At 35.1% G+C, this 24,763-nt stretch overlaps 4 protein-coding genes across 5 annotated transcripts; 2 read left to right on the top strand and 2 right to left on the bottom strand.

Annotated features, from left to right (window-relative positions):
- The first annotated feature begins 8,080 nt into the window (after positions 1-8,080).
- On the top strand, positions 8,081-10,639 carry LOC120015726 (protein SHI RELATED SEQUENCE 1-like). Its single transcript, XM_038868265.1, has 2 exons — positions 8,081-9,601; positions 10,007-10,639. The coding sequence occupies exons 1-2, from the start codon at positions 8,992-8,994 to the stop codon at positions 10,375-10,377; spliced, it is 981 nt and encodes a 326-aa protein (XP_038724193.1). The 5' UTR covers positions 8,081-8,991; the 3' UTR covers positions 10,378-10,639.
- Positions 10,640-18,563: 7,924 nt separating this feature from the next.
- LOC120015601 (glutaredoxin-C3-like) lies at positions 18,564-20,396 on the bottom strand. The gene is made up of 4 exons (XM_038868092.1): positions 20,164-20,396; positions 19,237-19,310; positions 19,049-19,147; positions 18,564-18,924 (listed from the first exon to the last, which is right to left on the bottom strand). Exons 1-4 carry the CDS (start codon positions 20,322-20,324, stop codon positions 18,869-18,871), a joined length of 390 nt encoding a protein of 129 aa, XP_038724020.1. The 5' UTR covers positions 20,325-20,396; the 3' UTR covers positions 18,564-18,868.
- Positions 20,397-20,558: 162 nt separating this feature from the next.
- On the bottom strand, positions 20,559-21,339 carry LOC120015097. The gene is made up of 2 exons (XM_038867322.1): positions 21,329-21,339; positions 20,559-21,179 (listed from the first exon to the last, which is right to left on the bottom strand). Exons 1-2 carry the CDS (start codon positions 21,337-21,339, stop codon positions 20,705-20,707), a joined length of 486 nt encoding a protein of 161 aa, XP_038723250.1. The 3' UTR covers positions 20,559-20,704.
- Positions 21,340-22,216: 877 nt separating this feature from the next.
- Positions 22,217-24,429, top strand: LOC120015699 (agamous-like MADS-box protein TM6). Of its 2 annotated transcripts, XM_038868229.1 has the most exons (7): positions 22,223-23,034; positions 23,130-23,196; positions 23,297-23,358; positions 23,456-23,555; positions 23,858-23,899; positions 23,990-24,034; positions 24,150-24,429. In XM_038868229.1, exons 1-7 carry the CDS (start codon positions 22,847-22,849, stop codon positions 24,315-24,317), a joined length of 672 nt encoding a protein of 223 aa, XP_038724157.1. In that variant the 5' UTR covers positions 22,223-22,846; the 3' UTR covers positions 24,318-24,429. The 2 variants fall into 2 exon arrangements, with proteins under 2 accessions (XP_038724158.1, XP_038724157.1); XM_038868230.1 differs by lacking the exon at positions 23,858-23,899 and having other exon boundaries at positions 22,217-23,034.
- The last annotated feature ends 334 nt before the right edge of the window (positions 24,430-24,763 follow it).

Here is a 24,763-nt window from a genome sequence, read left to right as displayed (position 1 = left end):
TTTATACTAAAGACAGTTGGATTTGAAGAGAATACGTGAACCTAAATGAGCAAGTCAATGGCTCCAACATGCATATACTCACTTTTGGTAAAATTCAAACCAATCACTTGAGTGGCTGATAAAAAAATGGATCACTACTTGAATTACTTATATATTATCAACTAAAATGAATTACCTAACTATATTTAGGATATTTACTAGAAGTTAACATGTATGTATATATATTGGAGTAATATATATAGTGATATGAACCTAAAAAGTATCTTTCCATAGAAGGAATAAAAAAGTCAAGGGCTCAATTTTGACATTTATGATATTTATCATTTCCGTTGACTAAACATCTTATAGTTGTTACACAAAAGGAAATATTAACAACAACCACACTCTATAAATTTGTTGTTTGAACATTTGATATAGGCCTAACTCGTTACATCAGGCCTTAGTGCATAAAAGTTTTTTACATGACAATAGAATAAGTTTGATCAAAACTCAATGCGTAGTCACAATAATATTACTCTCAATGAGAACCGAATTCATATTTTTCTAAGTCCATACGACACAAAAGTAAATACCCTTTATTAATACACATATAACTTGCGAAGCAGGGAATTCTAGGCCAATAGAGACATTAATTTAAGCAATACTAGGCACATCATTAATTAAAGTTTGAATGTATATATAGTATGGTCCTTGTATATCTTTCGGGTTCATAAGAGAGTGAGGGCTCTAACAAATTAAATATTAAAATTCACATGCATGAGTAAGTGATGACAACGGAGTAAAACTTCAAAAAAAAAAAAATTAAAACTAATATTGTCCATTAGTGAAACTTACCTATGCAAAACGTGGATGATATTTTGTTAATTGATGCCTAAAGGATGCTTGAATATATGAAACAAGTTTAGAATTAATTAGAATACATTGATTTCTTATTACAAGTTTTTCTAGTTTTTGGTTACATTATTAAAATTATTAATGGCCGTGCTTTGATCTTTATCGTACCTGGCTATCTAGCTAGGGCTCTTGTATTCAGTTCAAATAATGCTATCATCGACAGGAACGTCCTACTTAAGGTAGCACTAGAACATACAAGCTTGAGGATTGTGAAGGATCAAAGAGTTTCATTGGATACTTTAGTGATTCAAAAGAGAATGGAACAAGATATTTTCACATATAACCAAAAAATAATGTATTTATGTAGATATATTTGTTAAAGTATAGAAAATCAAATGGGTTTAACCACTTGGCTATAGCATAATAGGTGAATATCTCATTGACCCCACTTGTGGCCATGCACACTAAGTTTTTACCAAATTTACCCTGTCGTCAGGTGAAAATTTTATGGACGCGTTGGTCTGACGTCTTGAGCATATCGTATGTCTAAAGAACAAACTCGTATGATATCGTTCTTAGTTGAGAAAACTAAGAAGAATCATACGGTTCTAGAAACGTCGCATTTATCGTATGTATCTCATAATTGTGAGCACAATCTTTAGGCCTTGTAAATCAAAATTCAAAATTGTAAGGTGTACGTATATATCATTTTCAAGTTGTGATGATCATCTTGGTATATGGGGATCACATAGATAGTTGGCATTTACTCTCGAGAGTCTTGACTTGTCACGCGAGTAGGCAGAGTCATTAGGGTTTTGAAAAAAAAAAACCCTTTGCTAATTAATATAATATATAATGAATAAAGTTAATAGTCATGATATCGATCTCTTTGTGTTCCAAACGTTGAGGTATTGTCCCTTTCAATCATGTACGTACGTGTACGTGTACTTGTAGGCACGATTAAGATTTAAGGAAAAAAACAATTGTAAAATGTTAGAAATAATTAGTCTTTTTAATTATCTTGGAGAAATAAAATCTTCAAGTTCACACATATAGAACAAAACCCTAGCTACTACTCCAATACAGTAGAATGAGCAGAGTGCACGAGAGCGTCCCAAAGTTTCCACGGACAAAGAAATTTGATTGGATTCAGAATGAGCAATTGGAAGGGAATGTAGTTTTAGGGTTTTAGGTACTCTTTTGCACAATTCACATGGCCCTGCAGTTATATATATTGTGTGTGTTACTTGACAGGGACTCCACCTCCATTCCTTCTGTGTTGTGCATAACTTCTTCCACCCTCTCTCTTTACTCTTTAGTTTTTACTCCCTCTGTGTGTATATAATATAATATATATATATATATAATTATATAAATGGGTTTATCGAGATTTTATTTAATTTAAAATCCACGGTTATTTTATTATATTGATTGCGATTGGACACCAAGTCTTTGTTGGGGTTTGCCAGAAAAGGATGTGGATACATTGATCATATTCTCGATGTGTAGGTTTTGGAATGTTGCACAGATTAATCAGCTGCTAATTAATGCGGGACGCTCCCTTTTTCCTATTAATTAATTTTTCACATAAACAATAACCAAGCCAACTACACCTATGGTTGAGGTCATTTTAAGAGCAAAATGGCGCGGTATAGAAGACCGTTTTGTTTTAAGAGTAGAACGACTTTGTGTTTAGCATTTAACTCATTTTAACATGATCAAAACGGTATCATATAGGAGATCGTTAGTCAAATGATGGTCAACGGATATAGGGACTTGTCGTGCATGGAAGACAGAGTATGGGGGTCCAATTTTTTCAGGTTGAATCGAAATGGGTATAATATAAATCAAAAGGTCAATCACTTTTGCCCAAAATAGAAACATTTATTCATAGAAACATCATACCAATCTCCATAGAACTAATATTGAGATGAATTTTCATTCAGTACCATCAATCGTCTCCATGACCTTTGGATGTTGGGAGAGAGCCACTACCATTACACCAATAACAACTAATATATCGTTTAATTCATAAAAATTATTAATGATGAAAATACAAAATGTAATTTTCTTTAAATTTGTGGTAGATAATTGAACTACATGGGGAGCCTGTAACCAGTTAACCCCCACTACTGTACAAACAATAGGATCGTAAGAAAAAGAGGGCGGTGGTTTAACCATTTATATTCACTGCCTTAGCTAGCTGATCACTTTACTGTCACGAGCAATAGTATTATTACAGATGTCTCATCAAAAACAATGATAGCACAATTAATTTAATAATTAACGCGTTTTGTTGGGTTGTATCAACAGTGTTGAAAGAAAGTAAAGGGAGGGCAGCCCCTAAGTAGTCAACCATGACAAACACAAGGCTCGAGAATGACAGGCAGTGATTAAGAGAGAGAGAAGACTAAGAGAGAGAGAATTATTGAGACTCCCACACACACTCTTTGCTGTTCTTCTTCCTTAAAGCACGTGGCAGAGAACTTTCAATCTAATTACTCTCCCCACAGACATCCTTTCACAGGATCCATGTTCTATTCCACGGATTACCTATATATATATACAAAAAAATGGGAAAATAACAAAAAATATATTGAAATCTGAAAGAAAAAATATATCTATTTTAAGTTAAAAAATTGCATGAGATATTATTTATCACACATATTATATTGTGATATTATGTAGTTAATTATTCTTAATAAGTGTTATTTGGGTACCCGTTATCAATAATAATAACATAAATATGCATGTGACTTTAAGTCTTAGAAGATGTAAAATTAATTAAAATCCTTTTTTACAGCTGGATTTGTTTTGACTTGACGACTCCATTCCCAGTTCACGATCGAGCTAGCCAGCTAATGTGAATTTTTTTGACTTTTAGCATCTTCTCACTCAATCAATATCGTAAGAACATCCGAAATAAGACAAACATCAAAATGAAATATCAAAATAATTATTTGATTATTGTTATAGTATTTGATACCTCGTTTTATTTCCAAAAAAGTTTGCAACTCCGTGAACAAGGAGATCACGGAAGGGACAATGGTTAATGACTAATATTATTATTTATTAACTAATTATATCTAGAGCTCCGTTTGACAGATTTTATTTTTTGTTGTAAAAATAAATTAATTTATAAACTATGAAAAATAAACTAATTTATAAACTGTGAGATAAATTGTCAGGTGGTTGGTGAAATTTATAACATAAACTAGTTTATAAAATTTTAAAAAGTATATTTAAATTTAATTTATAAAATAAAATAAATAATTTTATAATATTATATATAATGTTATCTTAATAAGAGAGAAGAAAAAAAATGGAAAAAAAAAACATAAACTCTAACATAAGTTTCAATTTGAAGTTTTTCTTTTTTTTTTGAAGCTTATTATGAAATAATTTATATGGGTTGTTTGACGAAACTTATTTTAAAACTCATAAGCTAGTTTATAAACTGCAAAATAAGCTCAATCAAACAAGCTTAATAATCAAACGGCTCCCTTTCAAGAAAATAATAAACCAACAAGCTTTCTTGCTACTTCCTCCATCGATTTATAAATATCAGTAATTCACATATTTTGCAACAAAATATGTTGCCTGATTTCCTTCTCTGTACTGATGCATACAAAAAAAAGAAGAAGAAGATTGAACTCATTCCAGGTTCCACACATGAGTGGAACTGAGTTCTTCTGTACGTAAGTCAAGCTTACAGAACTTTATATGACCAACCTACATCACTGTCTTTATATAACTTTTTCCATGGAAGTGAAATAAAGATAAAAGAGTTTTTTCAACACTGAAACGAGGTGTCTCTCTGTTATTGAAGTATTTTTTAGGCTATTTGGATTGAATACAAATTGGGTTATTAATCCCAATTAATGCACATGCAGAGTTTCTAAAGTGTCCGGTGTGGTCCACTTTTTTTGTGATTGTGATATATATATATATATATATATATATCTTTAGTTGGGAGATCGGTGACATCTCAACTTATACTTGGGACTTACAATAACATTGTTTTGGAATATTTTCACATTCTCGTTGAGCATGGTGGGGACACTTTTATCATTCAGAAGCAACTTAATTATATTGTGAAGACTAATACCTTATCTCTCGAGTTGGTATAATCCAATCGAGTAATATAAAAATAGAATTATTGTAATTCTCACATGATGACGTGTTTTATGGACCTAGGAATCAATGGTGAAGGCTCACAAAGAACAAATTTGTGTAGACCCCTTGAAACAGACAATATTTTTTGATGTTTGAATATGAATTTCTAACATATATATTAGAAAAATAATTGACGATTCAAATTAGAATTAGAATTAAACCTAAACAATAAACATATTTTTAGGAATTTTTTTTGTAATAATGAAGATATTGGAGAAGAATATAGCCCATGTGACTTTTATAAATGCCAAGAGTACGTTATATATATACATATACAGATACATTGATGCAAGCAAGGGCAGGAAAACGCAACAATACAAGGAATTAAGCTCCACCACAACTTATATCACTCTACATATGTATATGTAGAGAGAAAGAGAGAGATTGGACATTTGGACTATATATCGAAGTTGAAGGTTAATTGGTTAAATGAAGCAAAGAAATCTTTGATGCAATGAAAACGAATATGACGATGATGCCAACTAGGCCACCGTCCAATGTAAAGGTTTCATGTGAAGTCCAAGATTACTAGATTAGACCCCAACGCATGCATGTGGGCCCTGCGTGACATTTCTGGCACATGTCCACGGAAGCACTGGACCCACATTAAGGTAGGTCCCACTTACCAGTAATCCTTTTGCTTCCCCACGCACATTATGCAAAACAGCAAAGCTCTACTTCCTCGATCTCTTCAGACATGATTTCACTTCAAGGTCACGCTCCTTCCTATGCAAGTGGGATTGAAATGGCATCATTATTTTTTGTTCTATAACAATTAGAAGACTTTATGCAGATTTTTTTTTTTTTTTTAAAAAAAATTAGCAACATTAGACTAAACTATAACCTTAGGAAAAAAACTCTCAACACTAAAGTATAAGGTGTGTTTAAAAAAGTTTTTGCTTCTTTGTTTTTGAAAACTGATTTTAAATTTAGATTTTGAAAACGATTTTAAGAAATAATTATGAAAACAAAGTTTATTTGGTAGATGATTCTGCACGGAGAAAGAGGAAAGTGGAAAGAATTTTAGAAAACATCAAATACTAGCTTTAATTTTTTGGTTTTATGATTTTCAATTTTACAGAATAATTTCTAAAAACATCCACCCAAACAAATTTTCAAAAACAAAAAACAGTTTTGAAAACTGTAACCAAACAGGGCCATAGTTTTCTTTTGGTGGGAACTTGCACCCACTATCCAACACATTTTGCAGAAACTCATCGGGTTAATATCATGTTTCATCATCGAAAAGATACTGTGTATTCCAATTTACACACTGAGTATTAAAAAGTTGCAAGTTGGTTGTCTAAATTTCAAAATTTTGCCAAATAAATAACTCGGGCATAATTTGGTGTTTTATTTTCGAACAATCAATCCGTTTGTATGAATCGTTAAATAGTGATGACATGGCAAACGACATGATCTATGTGGTAAATGGTGATGACATGATCATAATTCTAACTCCCAAAAAGAAAAATCCCCAATTTTTGTTGATCTCCTCCTCATCCTCCTCTCCCATATCTTCTTCCAAGTTCTCAGCGAAGAACTTCTTCTCTCTCCTCATTTCTCTTTGGCTTGTTAGCATTAATTTTAAATTTAAGGCAATCAATTTGAAACGTTTTGATCATTAGTGTGTAAATTAAAACACGAACTATCTTTCGATTACTAGAAGTGAATAACCCGAAACTCATCCGACCATTGAGTTGGACCCATACTTATCAAATACTTTAATAAATTATAATCTCTATTACTAATATGCCTCGTGCTCAGAAATCGTGGGCGGCAGGATCCATTAACTTTCATAATTATACTTTTCAAAAAACAAAAAAACAAAAAAAAACACTTTCATAATTATAATAATTATATCGTAATAATACGAAAATGTAATAGTAGAATATAAGTGAACATATGAAGGTGCCCTTGAACTTGTCTCGTCCCTTAATAACCAAACATCATTGAATACTGGTCCCAAGCGAAATTAATACAGTATTTAACAATACTGTACCAAATCATAAAGAATTAAATATAATTAAATCTGAGTGAGTAAAATATATTAAATTATTTAAAATAAATAAATAAAGAACAAGCAGGGCGGCGTTGCGTTCCCCTCTGTGTAGGTATTCGATAAAATGCCTTTATATTTCATTTCAGAAGCCATATCAGAATTTTCTTGTTCAATATCATTCTGATTAGCATGGATCTAAATAGATTGAAAGCTGATGTATGTGTATCTAATTTGTTGAGTACTCAATCCAAACACATTTCTAACTAATTAGTATTGAATTTATATTCTTATAATCCAAAAACAATTTTAGTATATGCATATTTGAGTTATGTGCCGTATTAAGTTCTTAAGACTTTATCCATATTAGATTGAGATAACCTAATTGAGTGAAATATATGTAAATGACCTAAAAGAATCAATGGCAACGATCCAAGAAAAATAAAGTCGTGCGGACCTTTTGTCCAAAGAGGATAATATTGGTTTGTAGCGTTTGAACAGAATTTCATAACATGGTATCGGAGCTAAAACTCGATCCATTTGGATATGACTTCTACTTGTCCATTTATTGGATATGACATAACCCACCCTATAAATACGAGGCATTGTTAAGACTTTATCAACATCGGATTGATATAACAAAACCGAATGATGTACAAGCCAAGGTTCATGCCCTTGTACACATCCAACGGAGCCTAATAACAAATATCAACGGTTTAAGAAGGAGAAGGCATGAGAGTCTTTGATTCAAAATGGACAATATTAGTTTGTAAGCTATTGCCATTATTATCTTGTATATAATCATTTGGGTCATCACCAAACAAAAAAAATGTGACATTTTTTTCAATCGAAATAGACTAAACGGATATTTATTTTTTGGACGTTGATTCGAATTTCAGAAGGATTCAACTCCAAATAACACACTATCTCGACCAATTGGTGCACAATTAGTCCAATTAAAGACATTAGCCAGTTCTACAATGACTGTAATTGCACAATGAGATGCAAAAGACGCACAATGTTATCATTGTAATCACAATCTTTGTAATAGTAATTACACATGATTAGAAGAGTTGGGGCAAAAACAAAAATCTCATAGTCCCATCAAAGAATACCAAAAATACACGATAATTTGTACGTGCCCAACAAGGAAGTGACAAATATGTCCTTACCACTGACAGGTGTCCGTAAAACAATGGTCGAGACTTGACTTTTTATATGCTCCATGCACATAAAAGAGATAAAAAGGTCCAGTAATTGGTGAGAAATTAGCAAATTCAAAACTTAAATTAAAATTAAAAAAAAGAAATAACAAAAAGTAGCGGGTATTCCGGTGCAAAGGACGAAAGTAGGAAAAAGCTGATGGGCCGCCACGTGTCACAACCTGAACCATTAGATATTGAAGCACAAGAAGGGAACAGCGGTCGATCAACATTCCCCATTTGAGCGATGAGATCGCGACATCCATAGCCAACAACGAATAGACGCAGTTTAGAAGAAAGAGAGTAAAAGATAGAGAGAGAAAAAAAGAGTGAGTAAATAGTGAGAGAGTTTTCACAGGCACAAGAGAGGCGCTGCTCAGACTTCAGAGCTAAAAAAGGCGTATAAACCTGCAAGAAATCAGAGAGAGAGAGAGGATCGATGGAAGGTTTGTGTGAGAAATAAATGGGAGTAGCAGAGGAGAGAGAGAGAGGCATGGCGGCGTTGCAGACAGAGCTGTAATTCTGTCTCTTAAATGCCTTGAAGCAAAACAACCGTGAACAACAACCAGAGCAGGCAAATTCAAGGCACAACAGAGCTTACTCAAGCTCGCATACGACTCATACGTACAGTTACTAGAAGAAACCGCGAATCCAGCAAAAATTCAACTGCACCGCGACTTCATCAAGAAAATTCGAGAAATAAACAGTCGTGATTTTGAGTTCTGATATGGAATTTGCCTTCCAATTGAGTTCCGGGAGAGGTTTAGAGGAGGAATTGCAATGGCAGGGTTTTTCTCATTAGGTGGAGGAGGAGGAAGAGGAACATCACGCGTCGACACACAAGAGGACGAGACCCCGAACAATCCGCCACCAACGGAGATTCCTCAAGAGAGCTGGTTCTGGTACAGAAATCATGAAGACCTCAACAACAAGGGTTTTGAGCTTTGGCAACAGCAAGGTGGAGGACACAACAATAATCCAGTACACCAGCAAGATCTCTATACATCAGCCGCAGCTTTAGCCGTTGGATCTCGGAGAACCTCACTCAACGTCTCTGATGAATCCTCTTCGAGATCGGCGTTGATGATGATGCGAAGCACTGCGGGAAGCGGAAGCAGCAGCAGCATTAGCTGTCAAGATTGCGGGAACCAAGCGAAGAAAGATTGCGTGCACATGCGGTGCAGGACTTGCTGCAAGAGTCGCGGACTCGATTGCCAAACACACGTCAAAAGCACTTGGGTTTCCGCCGCTAAACGCCGCGAACGGCAACAACAACTCGCAGCTCTACAACGCTCGCAACACCACCACCACCACCACCAACAACAACACCAACAACTTCAACTCCACAGAGAAAATTCCAAACGACAGAGAGAAAATCCCAGTCCTTCTGGTACTCCTATCTCTAATATTTCTTTATTTTTATTGTTCTTTCTCGATTCTTCCTTGTCATGTAGTGGTGTGCATATTTTTTGCAACTAACTTCATTCAGTCTCACTCACTCACTCATAGCAGTATAACATTGACTTGACTATTTAGAAGAATTTTAATGGCTCCGTATCAATTGCGTGTGCTGTAAAATCGACCTCCATCAGCTTTTCTTTTCAACTTTTACAAACACTGTTGTTTAGTATTCCTGACGCAGTGGATTGACAGGGAAGAAACTATTTCTCCTCTTTCTCTCTGTCTATATATACAAAAATATTGTATTATTATTATTATAATAAAATATTAAAGCGCGCTCCTATCTCTATCACGCAAACCGTGTGTTTAATCAAAAACTCGTTGTGTCTGTTAGGGTTGGAGCTGGGGAATTTCCCGGCTGAGTTGAGCTCCTCTGCGGTGTTTCGTTGTATGAGAGTGAGCAACGTAGATGATACGGATGATCAGTACGCGTATCAGACGGCTGTGAACATAGGAGGACATGTTTTCAAGGGTATACTCTACGATCAAGGGCCTGAAGCTGAAGGTAGCTATGTGCCAGCTGGAGAGACGTCGTCGGGTGGACTTCAGCCACTGAATCTTATCGAAGCTGGCACCTCGGGTACTGTTGCGACCACTGGTGTGCCTAGTACGGCGTCGTTTCTTGATCCTTCTAGTCTGTACTCAGCCCCGCTCAACACTTTCATGGCTGGTACGCAGTTCTTCCCAAATAACCCAAGATCATGAAATAAAATTAACCACCTACATTGTTCTTGTCCCCCCCCCCCCCCGCTCTCTCTCTCCAACTTTGTAGTCTAGTATTATTTGGTATATCTAATGGTGATCATAAATATTGTAGTTATAGTGCATTTGATAACTTATTGAAGTAGGAGCTACAGTGATCCATGAAAAAGAGGGAAAAAAGGGGTTTTTTTCCCTTGCAAAATTTTCAATGCTTAGTTTGGTTTTAATAATCTTGTTTGTCAATGGAGAATCTGTTCTCGTTCTAGATGTGTGTACAGCGCGTAGTGTGTGTGTGTTTTATTTATTTGTTGGGTTGAATTCGTCATGGTTGGTTTTTCAACGTGGGAGTTGGCTTTTTGATTTTTTCTGTATGGCCCGTCTGTGTTTGCTTGTTTGAAAATGGGTTTCGTCTACGGTTGGACAAACCACTACAATGGGGAACATATTTTTCTCAAACGCGGTAAGGGGCGCGAGACAGCTAGCCATGCATGAGCATTCAAGTTAAAAAGGTGAAACCCAAAGCATGATCTCTCTCTCTTGGTATTGTCAATGCAATTTCATGTGGGATATTAAATGCACATTTTGCATTTCTTCTTCGTTTATTAGGTGGAATAGCATATGGGGATGTGACTTTCATGATAAAATGGGAAAGGTTACTTATCAACTGCTTTTGTTTAGTGCACCCGGGAGCAAGAATGAATATATATATATATATATATATTATGCACACGCTTATATTGTATGATATCAATCTTTCCCATTTTATCATCAAAATTTTAAAACGTTTTAACTCTTAAAATACATGTTAAATTTTTTTAAAAAAATTACATATTCAGAATCAACATATAAAAATCTTTCTAACTAGATCTATTCTATTGTTGATGAGTTTTATCGAGTAAATTTCAATTCCATTGTTTTTTCAATGAAATTTCAAAAATAAATGAATTCAGAACTAAAATAATGAATTTTAAATTGTGTTTTAAAAAACAATAAAATCTTTATTAAAACAATAATTTTGGACAATGAATTATGAGATAAAAGAGTGAAAATAAAACTATTCCATTGATTAAATCAATGGAATAGATCTGTCGGGCTCCTATGGGTTATCAAACAGATGGGTTACAGGTGATTTTCGTATTTATAATGCATAAATAGCTTATGCTTTCATGATTTCTCTGTTCTTAGTGCATAGGTTTCCTTAATTATGGTTTGTTAATGAAATTCAACCAACTGTTTTGGAGTGAAATGGTATATTCATTTTCTCGATTCATTTATTTCATGGATCCTACATTCATCTACTCCTATTAACATAAAATTTTTGTACACATGCATATTCATTGGGGTCAGCTATACGACCCACAATGATGTTTAGTTCCGATTGTTGGGCTATCAAGATTCGAAAAATACATGTGGCTGAAATGCGATTATTTCGTTAGATGTGTGGTCACACTATGAAAGATAGAATAAGAAATGAGATTATTAGATTCAAAGTACGAGTAACACTTATTGAAGACAAGTAACGAGAAAATCGTTTCAAATGGTATGAACATCTTCAACTTAGAGACGATGTGGCGGTGAAGATGAACGAGAGAATATGTAATAGGAGCAAGTAGGAGGCAACGAGGAAGACCTAAAAATATATGGCGTGAAGTAATAAGAAATGATATAGTACATAAATATGCATGTGTGGAGGGAGGGAAAGAACTTAGGCATGTATTTCACCCATGAAAATGTTCACGTTCTGAGAATTCCTTAATATAGACAATATCAATATGTACTACAACAATAATTCTATATATGCTGCATTCTTATTTTTCTGTTTTATTCGAATTAAGATTTTTTTTTAAAGAAATGGTGCATCTCTAGGATTCTTAAATTAAGTGATGCTCTTAATGCCCTTATAAGGCTAATTGATTTTTTTATCTAAGTACTTAAATAAATTAATACCTTCAGTGTTTCCTTACATCATCCCTAAAACTTAGGGTAATCCTTTTCCTGTTTACATTCCTTCTTTTGAGAGAGAATTTTCTTGTTCACTATAACAAAGTTAACTTGGGAAGAAGACAATCCTAAAGTATGACACTCAACTTTAAGTTTTAGTTTCACATTTCTTTCTTTTATCTTCTTGTTTTAATATTTTTCTTTGTTATTATAATATTTTCTTAAATTATAAAAAGTAAAAAAATAAGTAATGCAACTTGGATTAAAAAACCAATTTATAATTAAATTTCTCAATAAATAAATTAATGCTACTACGTAAAAAAAAAATACACTTGGGGTCACAGGAATTAATATGAAAATTGTGGATAACCACTAGCTGATTCTCTTTTGTCATTTGTGGTGGTATATAGCTTTGTTATCATTTTGTTTCATATCTTCTCTATTTTTCGAGTTACTACGTTCCTCTCCCTCCACCCTTATTGGCATGAAAGTGGGTGCATGTGTGATGGTAAAGATTAATATTTTTCGATGAATTTGAGGGAATAATTATGAGTCTTCCAATCTATATGACATGCGTAGATCTAGTATTTTATCAGTTAATGAATTTCGACGTATTTGAGGTACGTAGCTGAAATGATATGTCATAATTAGTATTGTTGTCTAGACCATACTGTGTTTACCTGAGGCAAAATGTTCATATTGATTGTATTTTTATATATTTTCATTGCTATAGATTTAAATTCTTAATTTAGCTGATATTTTCGAGCACTGCATAAGTGAGATAAGAATATTCTTTTGTTATTGGTTACTGTTTTCCCGGTAAAAGTTATATATTCAATCTTTTTACATAGTTGTGGCACATAAAACTAAGTTAATTGTGTCCTAGATGTTCATGAGAATCCAAAGGAGCTCTCTATCTTTCATGTCTATTGTTCTTTCCGTAATTTGTGCTGAATAATGCCTGTAGTGCTAGATGATTGCCTTCTCATATTCAGCTGGAAACCCCATCAGTCAATCTAGCTTTCAGTTGCATTTTCATGATATCCCCAACTCTTACTCCTAGAAATGTTGGTTCTATATTAAGTTTTCAAATCCATGCCATAATTCAGCAACCTGACCTGAAATCCTTGCATCTACTATATATATGATGTTTCTTTGATTTGTTGCAAGTCATTTTCTTAAAATGCATGAGCTACTACATCAAGTGCTTTATTGTAGTCCGTCCTTATATTGGCTAAAAGTTACTTAGCAATATTCTCCAAATAATCTCTCATATATGCATGCTTGTGCTTTTGCTTTCTCTGGATTGTACTGGAACTCCAGATTACTGTAAATGTTTCACCGAAGTAGTACTACATGTGATTTTTTGTTCTGTTCATGTCTCCCATGCTCCATGCAAAGGCATGTCAAGACAGTAGAAACTGAACCAGAATTGAAAACTAGGTGGTATTCTGGATCATCTCTCTTTCCCAACTCGAAAATAAGTAGATTTACCTGTTTAGTAGGTATGTTTTCATTTGTGTGAGAATTGACCTGATGCATATGTTTGCTCACAAACCTTGGGGTTTTTTTTCTCGGATTCTCATGTTTCCTTTTGCAACTTCCAAGAAGAATAATGTCTATGATATCTCATGTGTACGGAGAAAGTTATGCTTGCTCGTCTTACACACGTATGCATACATACACACATGCATGCACTGCGACTAGAACAATGTTTGTTTGTTATATATATATATATATATATAGGCATGACCTTGTGGACTCTTTAAGCTTTTTTTTAGAAATAGTTCAATTGGCAAGTCTTTCAATAACCTTAGAAGAAAGGGGGAGTAGCATTACCATCCGCGCTTTTTGTATCGGATCCCCTGACGTCTCCTTTGGTTTACGTTGCATGAAATGGTCATGACGACTGAGTTTCTTATTGTTGCTGTATACATCAGATGTGATTCGAGTCCATAGGGACTTCAATATACCCAAGTAACATGTATCTGCAAACACAAAAATTGCAGTTAGAACAAATTTGCTTGTGGAATCAGGGTATTATTGGGGTGTCGGAGTCCTATTAGCCAATGGTACTAGTGGGGTTCAGACAAGAATAGAGACGTATAGTTTGTTTTTGTAGGCAGTATTATTAATTAGGTGGCCCCTTCAAGCCACGTGGTTTTGTGATATGTGTCTCTCATATGCGCCGTAGTGCCGAGACCCATCTTTGATGAGAGACTACCGAGAGACGTCTGTCTGTCATTGTTGCATATAATCATAATGCGTGTGTATTTTGTGGTGGCCCCAAAAACGTGAGACAAATGGATATGGAAGAGGACCAGCTTTTTAAGCAAAGTGCTTTTACTTCTTTTTGTTTGCATAAAATGATTGCCTTTCTTTCGAGCAAGAAGGCTGTATTTGTCTAATATGCATTTTCGAAAACAGTGAGGCTCCCTTTGAATTTTCTTCAGTGGGTCAGTATATAGTTGCGTTGTTTGTTGTAGTTCAACTGTTTATCTTGTGTTTGTCTTTTTTTGTTTCTTCTTTTGTTTGGGTTGTGAACCTTGTCAATGTTATTGCAAGTTTATATACATAGCTGATAGCGTATCTTTCGTCAGAGAAAATTTACATATAGCTTTCCAATGTCTATATATATATTTATAGAGAGAGAGAGACGTGGCACACAACAGTCATCCAGGAAATGTGGGTCTGGGACTGGATCCTTGTAAGTGACGGACATTTTAATGCTGATACAATGGCACATAATGTTGTCTGGAAAAAAAACAATTCCTTACTCAGATACCCTAACGCTATCGAATATCAATGTTCTTCTACAAACAATATTGGAATGAATACGTCCAAAAGTTGAGCATTCTTCTGGTCCATGATTGTTTTGGACAAGACCTGATAACTTTGTCTTGTCTGACCAATCGAAGAACCGAAACCTCGCTCTATCCACAACGGTCCAAAGCTTGCCACGTCAGAATAAAATGCTGAGGCTAGTGAAAAAATAAAATATTATAGTATTAGATTTTTTATTTTTATATTAAAATTTAATGATTTTCATAAAAAAAATAATTTAAAAGATCGTTGAATAAAAAATAGTTTATGATTTTATATTAAATTTAATCTAATAATAAATATAATTTTTATTAAGAGTAATTTTAAGAATAATATATAAATATTTAAACCAGTATTTATTGTGGGTCCATATTAATTTTTTTCAAAAAAAAAAGTTAGACCTCATTATTATTTTTTGAACCCCAGAAAAATACAAAAAAAGAAATTAATAAAAAAAACAAAAGCGTTTCCGCCTTTAGCAGCTTATAACTCCGTTTGGCACAGCGGAAAAATTGATTTTCAATGCTAGCGGAAATGCTGTGAAAAATATGCTGAGCTTAAAGTTGTGAAATATGCTGTGAGGTGTTTGGTGAAATAAAAACTGACGCTAGCGGAAAAACTGTTGAATTAAAGTATTATAATATTAGTTTTTTATATTTATATTAAAAGTAATCTAATAAATATAATTCTTATTAAAATTAATTTTAAGTATTCATTTAATTAATCAAATATAATTTATATTTAAAATTAATTTGAAGTAATTTTTAATTAATCAACTTAATTTTCTTACATTTATTGTATTTTTTAATTTATATTTAAGTAATCAATTAATTTTCTTATATTTATTGTATTTTTTAATTTATCATTATGTATTAAAATTAAACACCTATAAAATTAAAAGTCTTAAATATAAATATTTTATTTGTATTTTTTAAATTAAATTAATTTTATTTTAATATTAAATTTACTGTTATAATAGTTATAAATGCATAAATATAATTAATTTATTAAAAAATAGTTTTATTTAAACCATTAAACACAATTAAGTGGGTCCCATTAATAAAATAATAATACTTTTATCTAAAAAGTGTGGGACCCACACATTAAAAAAAATTTTAAAAAAAGCTGCAGCTTTTTGGCGTGGGACCCACGCCAAAAAGCTACAGCGGCAAAACCGCTGTACAAAAGAAGCTCCCAATGGGAGCTTCTTTTGCGCCAGCGGATCCGCTGGCGCTTTTCGCCTGTTTGGCATGACGGAGCCGCAAAGCGGCTCCGTGGGCGGCTCCGCTTGTGGAGCCGCCCTGCCAAACAGGCAGTGCCAGCGAATCTGCAAAGCGAGACCGAGACTGGATCCGCTTTGCGGACTGCTGTGCCAAACAAGGCACTAGGTATTGTTTATGAAAGACAACCTGAAGCCGTTTTGAATCATTACACTTACCGTCGAATTTGGAGGAATGAACTTTGGGCTTTTGCAATGCATTGCCCTACGCCCAGTAAGCTATCTTGCGACGTGCTATAATTGGCCCCTAATCGCTAAAGCTTTTAGATAAGAAGTTAATACAAATTCTTGGGCCGGACAATTCAATTTAAAGGATTGTATGGGCTCTTTTCGTCTCAAGCCCATTGTAAAAGTCCCAGAACCAGTGGATCCTCGCAGTTATATCTTATGAGAAACAAAAGCCACTTGAACCGAAACCAGAGTCCGAATTCTGAAACAAATACAAGAGCTGAACATAGAAACAAGGAAAAAAACAAGGGATGGTGGCTGTCAGGGTTCGGAGACTGATGAAAACCACTTGGATTAAAGGGAAAATAATCTACGGACGATCAGTGGAAGCAGAGACAGTGAGAATCAGGTATCGAAACATTGACTCAGAAATAAGAAGAAACTCAAGAAAGTACAAACGAAGAAAGCAAAAACAAGATTCACGAGCAAAAAGAGGTCCCTGATCAAACCAGTGAACCTTCACACCCTCAAAATCAAATGCCAAATGAGGATCAACAGCAAGAACATCCATATTAAGAAAGGGAATCCCATGGAAACTCACAGCCTTCTTATCAGAATGATCAGTTCAAAGATGCTCAAAATCAACAAGAATAGCCTCAAACTAAGATTCCAAGTACAGAGAATCTACAACAGAGTGAAGTAGAGAAATGGGCATGCTATGATTATGAAATGGGCATTAGGTGGTATGCTATGAATGAATTGGGCATTAGTTAAGTGTGATAAATGTCATGGACATGAGGGCTGTCTAGGGAGGGTAATTACACTTTGAGTCTACTTCTTTCCCCCTCTGTTGGGTACTACTGACCATGCGTAAATAATACAGATTTGTGTGTGCAGATTTGCATAAGCTTTGAAGGACCTTAAGGTGTGGGTCTTTAATGTGGTGAATGTCGACTCTCCAGAAACACTTCCTATACTATACGAGAAGGGTTTGTTCGGAATATACCATGATTGGTGCGAATCCTTCAGTATATATCCTCAAACTTATGATCTACTGCATGCCGATCATCTTTTCTCTAGGCTGAAAAAAAAGTAACGAGGAAATAAAGAACTGGAATGCAGCATACCATTCATTTTCTTCTCCATGGTTGATGGTTGTTCTGATTAATTATGGTTTTGCAGGTGCGACATTGCCTCTATGATGACTGAGGTTGACAGAATCGTAAGACCTGGAGAGAAATTGATCGTCAGAGATGAGGCAAATGCAATTGTGGATGTTGAGAAATTCTTTTAAGTCTTTGCATTGGAAGTTCACCTAACCTTTTCAAAAGACCAGGGAAGGAATACTCAGCGCACAAAAAGGACACTGGAGTTCAGAAACATATGCAGCTTCTACATGATGATGTTTCTGGGTCGTACATGATTTCCTATAGCATGCGTTGTATTCAGGATGCAGACCTTAGCAAGACTGAATGTATTTGTTACACTTGTGTGCTGCATGTACAACATTGCGAAACAGGAAAACCACTTATAGCACTGCAACATGCAAACTTCACCATTACAAGAAGCATAGTTTTTGTTTCACTTAGAAAACCAGACTTAGTCTTCAATCATAAAACCTAAAGACCCAAGTATTAGTTCAAATGCAATACCACGGGCTATGCAAAATCCAAAACTAAAAGTTTTTCACCCTTCACTTCTCCAAAATAAGTACTACAATTTTCATCATATCCATATATGTGTTCTACTAAACACATCAAACTCAATTTTCACGTCTTAAATTGCCCAAGCACTTCTTATATAGCAGTGGAACTTAAATCATAACATTAGTCCACTAGATGCAATACTAGGAATAGCACTGCTTCATTATAAAGAGCATAATCAGCCATACCTTCTTTACCATCGCCAACGTCAAAAGAAAGACAGGCCTCACCCAAGTTCAGAATGATCACATACTAAGAACTAACGAAGCATTGAATTACCTGAAACTCATAAGATTTCATTTGATATGAAGTTGTATGGAAAAAAGTTGCAAGATAGCATGCTTATAAATATTTGAGCAGAAGGGATTCCCTCTCCTTAATTGCTTTGCCACTAACCTATCACTGGAACTAACGCACACCAACAAGTAACAATCACATGCCATTGGTACATCAGCATGGTTTGCTATTATCAAAAAGCCACAAAGGTATAAGGTCACTTGAATTATACAGTTCCAGTAAAAGGTTTTACATAAGCAGCTGCAGGTCAGACAACACCAACTCTCAACTTTCCAGCATCCAATCAACTTGCAGCCAAAAGGTTTTCCAACTTACCACTCGCAGCTGCAGCCCTCAGATCTGCATTGCAAAAGAAACCATCATATAACAAAGGCAAGTGCTGGAAACATTGCCTAGCAATTGGAACTTGAAACCCAATGAGATTAAATATATTAGTGGAAAGAAGAGAGTGAAAGCAGCTCACCATCAGAGCCACCAATATGTTTGCCATTCACAAAAACCTGGGGGACAGTGCGTCTGCCCACCAGATCCAGAAGAACATACTGAATTTGAGACCCATCATCTGCACATAGTTAAAATATCAGAACAAGTTCGTACCTCCTGATATTCATAGATGAAAAGCTAGTGAAAACAATAGTTGTTGGTAAATACCTCTAAGATCAAGCTCCACAACATATGGTTGCTCATGTAATTCAGAAAATAGGCGCTTAGCACTCCGGCAATACCTAGAAAGAAGCAACAGGACAATAAAGACAATTTCTCATCCAATAGCACTCAAATCCATCAGTATACATCAGTTTGGTCAAACTATGCATCAGAAAACTTTTGAGTTGTTAAAATTGTGATGATTAGCCAATGAACATCGATATTCGAAATGATCAGCATGTACATCAATTATACAAAAATTAAACCAAACATCTTAAACATGGATTAGTTGGAGTTACTACTCTACTACTACTAGAGTGCTAATAATAGTGCTCAACCGCATTTTTCATCTTCCGTCTGAAAAAATAAAGATAAGAAAAATCGGTCAACAGCAACGAAACAAGCTTTTCAACAGATGAAGCACAGCACCGAACTAGAAGTTCTCTCTTCTCAGGACCAGCATTTTGATTTTCAAGCTATGAAGGCACAGAATCAACCAAGCTCTTCTGCTAATGCTTGTTACCTTGAGAATTTATAATTCTCAAATCTCATTGCTCTTTAAGGAAACAAAAAGGAAAAGGCAACGCTTATTGGTTCGTCGCTGATCTGAATATAATTAATCAGGTTCAGTCCAATAACACAAATAGGCGTGTGTTTGGATCCTCAAAACAGACCAAAATCCAAGGAATTGACAAAAAATTAATGATAACTGGATTTTAACCAAACGAATGATAACGTCCAATTCAAATTCATAAGTAACACTGAATTCTCAATTCCTTGCAAAAAGACGCGAAGCTAACACGCATGAACCCTACCATGCATAAATCAATAATCATCCACCTTAATCAAAACTCGCAACGAAAGGAATAATAGTTCCAGCAGTTAAAAATTCTGAACGAAGGCGCAATTCAGGGAGCTAGAGAGAGAACTTACGGACAGTAGGATTTGGAGAAGATGACGATCCTGTTTGAGAATATGACGTTCTGTACGAAAGCCGAAGCCGAATTCGAGGCCCGAGCTAATTCCGGTGCATTCGACAACGACAAGAACAACACACAAACCAGTGCGACGATGAACGACGGAGTTCTGCCCATCTTCGCTTCGCTGTGCACACTAGTGGCGTGGTGATTCAACGATTCCAATTTAAATACAAGTTGGGTTTAGCCTTTAGACGGTTTCAGAGAGTCACGCACCTAGTCCCCTACCACAGACACGGGGATTTGTACACTGTGGGCCAGGCCCACGTTTACAGATGCGTGATTTGGGCCTCATTTTTGGGCTAATATGAAGCCAGACCCATTGATAAGAACAAATTCATAAAACCGATATTAAAGCAAAAATAATAATTTGGATTTTTTTTTATTTCGCCATTAATTCATGCCACAAGCGACTAATCCTGAAAGAAAAATCAGAAAATAATCCAATCCTTCAAAATACAGATCTGTAAATCAGAAACAAAACAATCAATCAAGATTCAAGACGGGTCAGATTCGGGCTTATTGGATCCAGTTTTATAGAGCTTGTTATACTCCTCGAGCTCATCGTAATACACATCCCAAACGCACCGCACACAACCGCTTCCGCAACAATCGCCGGGCAACGGCTTCTCCGGAGGCGGAGGCACTTTCTTCGGCTCTTTCTCCTCTTCCTTAACCTTCGTCGATTGTTCTTGTGGCGGCCGATCGTTCTTCGTTTCCATGTGTTTCATGATGTTGCTGTTAAATCTAAACGACCGTGGATCTTGAATTCTGTTTGGAGAGATTCGTCTCAGGATTAAATTCCGAGGCATGGAAGAGGCAAAGGCGATTCGAATTGGTTCATCGTCAGGACTCCGCAGGCGAGGCGAGGCGAGGCTAGTGACGGGTAAATTGAGATTCGATGAAGAAGACGATAACGGTGCAAGGCAAGTTCCATGCGATACAAAAGGAAAAGGTCTTATAGGGGAGCTCCTGTTGTAAGGGAATTACGTGTAGACTGTTCTCGTCGCAATTGACTTGGCTGACCAAACTTTTCCACCTGGCAGACATCTATTGGAAGATTGTTGTCCACAAAGAATTAGCGTGAATAGGAAATGAGTCAAATAACAAAACTTTTCCACCTGGCAGACATCTATTGGGAGTTCACACTAAACCACTGAGATATTATCTTATGGAATCTTGATTATAAAGGCTTGTTCCACATTCGAGCCTTACCCTCATGGGTTTTGGTCTAGTTTTATCTATCGTCAACATGGTTGTTCAGGCAAACCGAGATTTATGTTCACTCAACGAATGGATGTTGTATACATTTACTTTTAATAGTGTTTATGGTGAAAACCCACAACGGAATTGATTTTCCAACAAATTTCCAATGACCAGAGATGATTAAGCATTTACTTCTCGTGATGTTTCGGGGAGTTCAATCATATCACTCAATTAAGTGGTGATCCATGGACCTAAAATTACTACGAATCCCTCTTGTTAATGCAATTTATACAAACTCGGTCTAGGCATAAAGCCTGGAACTCAACTCTTACAGAAGAACATTACAGGCAAACAGTCAAAACTTATATATCAGCTTCAAAGTTCAAAGCCTTCAAGGGTTCAACTTCCACGAGCTTTTCTGTCTTAGAAAGAGAAAGGACGAGACAAAGCTAGACAAGTGCTAAAAGAAGCGTTTGCTTCTAAGGTTAGGTCATAAATAATTGTCATAAGCTGCTTTGCTATATTTGCTTAACATTTTTAGCCTTAAAACGTGAGCAGACAGAGATGAGGCAGAGTATCTAACTGGCTAAGCTACAACAACAACGTTAGAATCTTCCAACTCTGAAAAGAAAAGACACTTATTGGACAAGCAATTGAGCACGTATACATGCATACTAGTTTGTAGGTGCAGTTCAGGTACAATGAAATACTTGTTAGATCTTGCTGGTCTTTCAATGGTGTACAATATTTGTTTGCCTCAAAATGTCATTCTCCTTCTCCCCAGGTCTCTAGCTGGTTTGACCTCAAAGTGTTTGTTGAAATGCGTGAGTGATCAGTAGATACCTAGGTTGAATTGAAACCCGCACCAGTTAGTCCTTCACTCTCAAGTCTCAAATGTTATCTAAGGTCAAGTCTATGCATGGCTCTATAGCTAGAAGAGGGTTTTTCTTCTATGGCCTTTGAGCAACAAAAATTCACCATTCCAAACAGTTTAATTAAAAGAAATTTCAGTTAACTTTACTAAGGTTAATTAGATCAAATGGTAGGTAATTAACAAGACATCGGACACGTTTTTTTTTAACCGAAAATAATACAATATACAAGTTTGTCTTTGGACATACGATATAGATCTAAACTCAGGTCGTCAAGCCCCTTTATAAGTTTCTTTCTTGAACTGTCATCAAAAAATTCCATGAACTGTCATCATCAAAGCAGCGAAACACGTTACTACTATTACTCTACCCTTTATAAGTTTCTTTCTTGAACAATAATACATATTGAAAAAACATTCTTAGTTACACAACAAGCTACTTTCTTTCTCACTTTCCCTATTTAGAAACCCCAATTTTTCATCTTCTTTATCTCCTCTTTGGTTTCTCATCCTCATTTGATTCACTAGAGAGAGAGAGAGTAATTGTGAGCAAAAAACCATAATGGGTCGTGGAAAGATTGAGATCAAGAAGATTGAGAACTCAACAAACAGGCAGGTCACCTACTCAAAGAGAAGAAATGGTATTTTCAAGAAAGCTCAAGAACTCACCGTCCTCTGTGATGCCAAAGTTTCTCTCATCATGTTCTCCAGTACTGGCAAGTTTCATGAGTTCATCAGCCCAAACATAACGTATGCACATATATTTTTTTTACATTCTTCGCATGATTGGTAGTATTCATTGTAGTAAATATATTGATTTATATATATGGGTTTTGTTTGATTAGGACAAAGAAGGTATATGATCTGTATCAAAAGGCTTTGGGGATAGATCTGTGGAGAACTCATTATGAGGTTGTGAATATATATCTCAATATTAAATTTGTGGGATTGATTTGTAAGATCAATCTTTTAGTGATGATTTTTCAAATGGGTTTTGCTTTTTTTTTCCCAGAGAATGCAAGAGAACTTGAGGAAGCTCAAAGAGACCAACAATAGGCTAAGGAGAGAGATCAGGTTTGTAATAACTAATAGGTTTCAGAAAAAGCTACTTGCTCTATTGTTTTTCTACGGTGGGTGTTGTAATAAATAATTAGGGTTTCTGGGTTATCAGACACAGAATGGGAGAAGATCTGAACGGTCTAAGCTACCAGGAACTGAGCGATCTTGAACAAAATATGGCTTTTTCTGTGGATCGTGTGCGTGAAAGAAAGGTTTGTTCCTTTCTTCTTTTTTATTCATTACGCATTTGTGACTTGTAACAATATTCTTTAGTTGATCTGCAATATTAGGGTTTTCCCAAAATTTTGCTGTTTCAAAGTGAATTTGTTAATTACTTTTATTTTCCCGAGAAACAAACAATCATAAAACATTGCAAGGAGAGTCAGAAAATTAATTTGTCATTTCTGAAAGTGTTCACATTTTTTGGGTTCTGATCTAAATTAGGCTTTTATATATATATATATAGCATGTTGAATCTTGATCTATGTTATCTATAAATGTTGGTTGTTTGCAGTACCACGTACTCAAAACACAGACCCAGACCTACACGAAGAAGGTTTGTAACCTTAAACAAAAAGATTAGTTTACATAATAATCAAACACTATTTCTCCATTAATTAATACACGTTTGAGCTCCTTCTTCCAGGTAAAAAGCTTAGAGCAAATGCACAGCAACCTCCTACTTAATTTTGTAAGTTTATAGCTTTTCTTCTACAAATACACCTTTTATTATTTAATTAGTTTAGTTTATATATGGATACGTACTGCGTACATCGAGTAATTAATTGAGATTTTGGTTTCTCTAGGAAACAAAATATGAGGATCCGCAGTATAGTGTGGTGGACAATGAAGGAGTTTATGAATCAGCAATGGTGCTGGCGACCGGGGCTTCGAACTTGTATGCATTTCGGCTGCACCACAGCCATGGAGGAGGAGGAGGAGGATATGGAGACCACGAGCTTCGTCTTGCTTGAGTGGCATTGAATGTCATGTCATATATATATATACACATATATCCGTATGTGTATATATATTTATATAACCTCTTCAGGCATCTAATAAAGTTTTCCCAATCCTCAATCTATGTATGTCGTATTTCTAATTCAAGGAGAGGTACATTTGGCATATGTTCATAGATTTCTACATATATGTGTGTTGTTTGCTAAAATAATGCCATTAATTGAGATTTGGAGGCTCCGAAATATTATAGAGTCTACGATTTGCATCTAATGGTGGGGAAAAATACATATAAATTTAAAAAATAAAATAAAATGTGAAGTTTCAATCATTGAATTTAAATTGTAAACTTTAAAATTTTAAACGAATTACGGAGCCCTCAGATCCAATTAATCGTTGGTATCATAAAGGCCCATAGTGAAATAGGCTATTGGCCCAAATATTATAAATTAAACTGGCTGAT

The sequence above is a fragment of the Tripterygium wilfordii genome, chromosome 14, assembly GCF_013401445.1.
Source record: "Tripterygium wilfordii isolate XIE 37 chromosome 14, ASM1340144v1, whole genome shotgun sequence".
Taxonomy (NCBI): domain Eukaryota; kingdom Viridiplantae; phylum Streptophyta; class Magnoliopsida; order Celastrales; family Celastraceae; genus Tripterygium; species Tripterygium wilfordii.
This window is presented reverse-complemented; position numbering and strand designations above follow the sequence as displayed.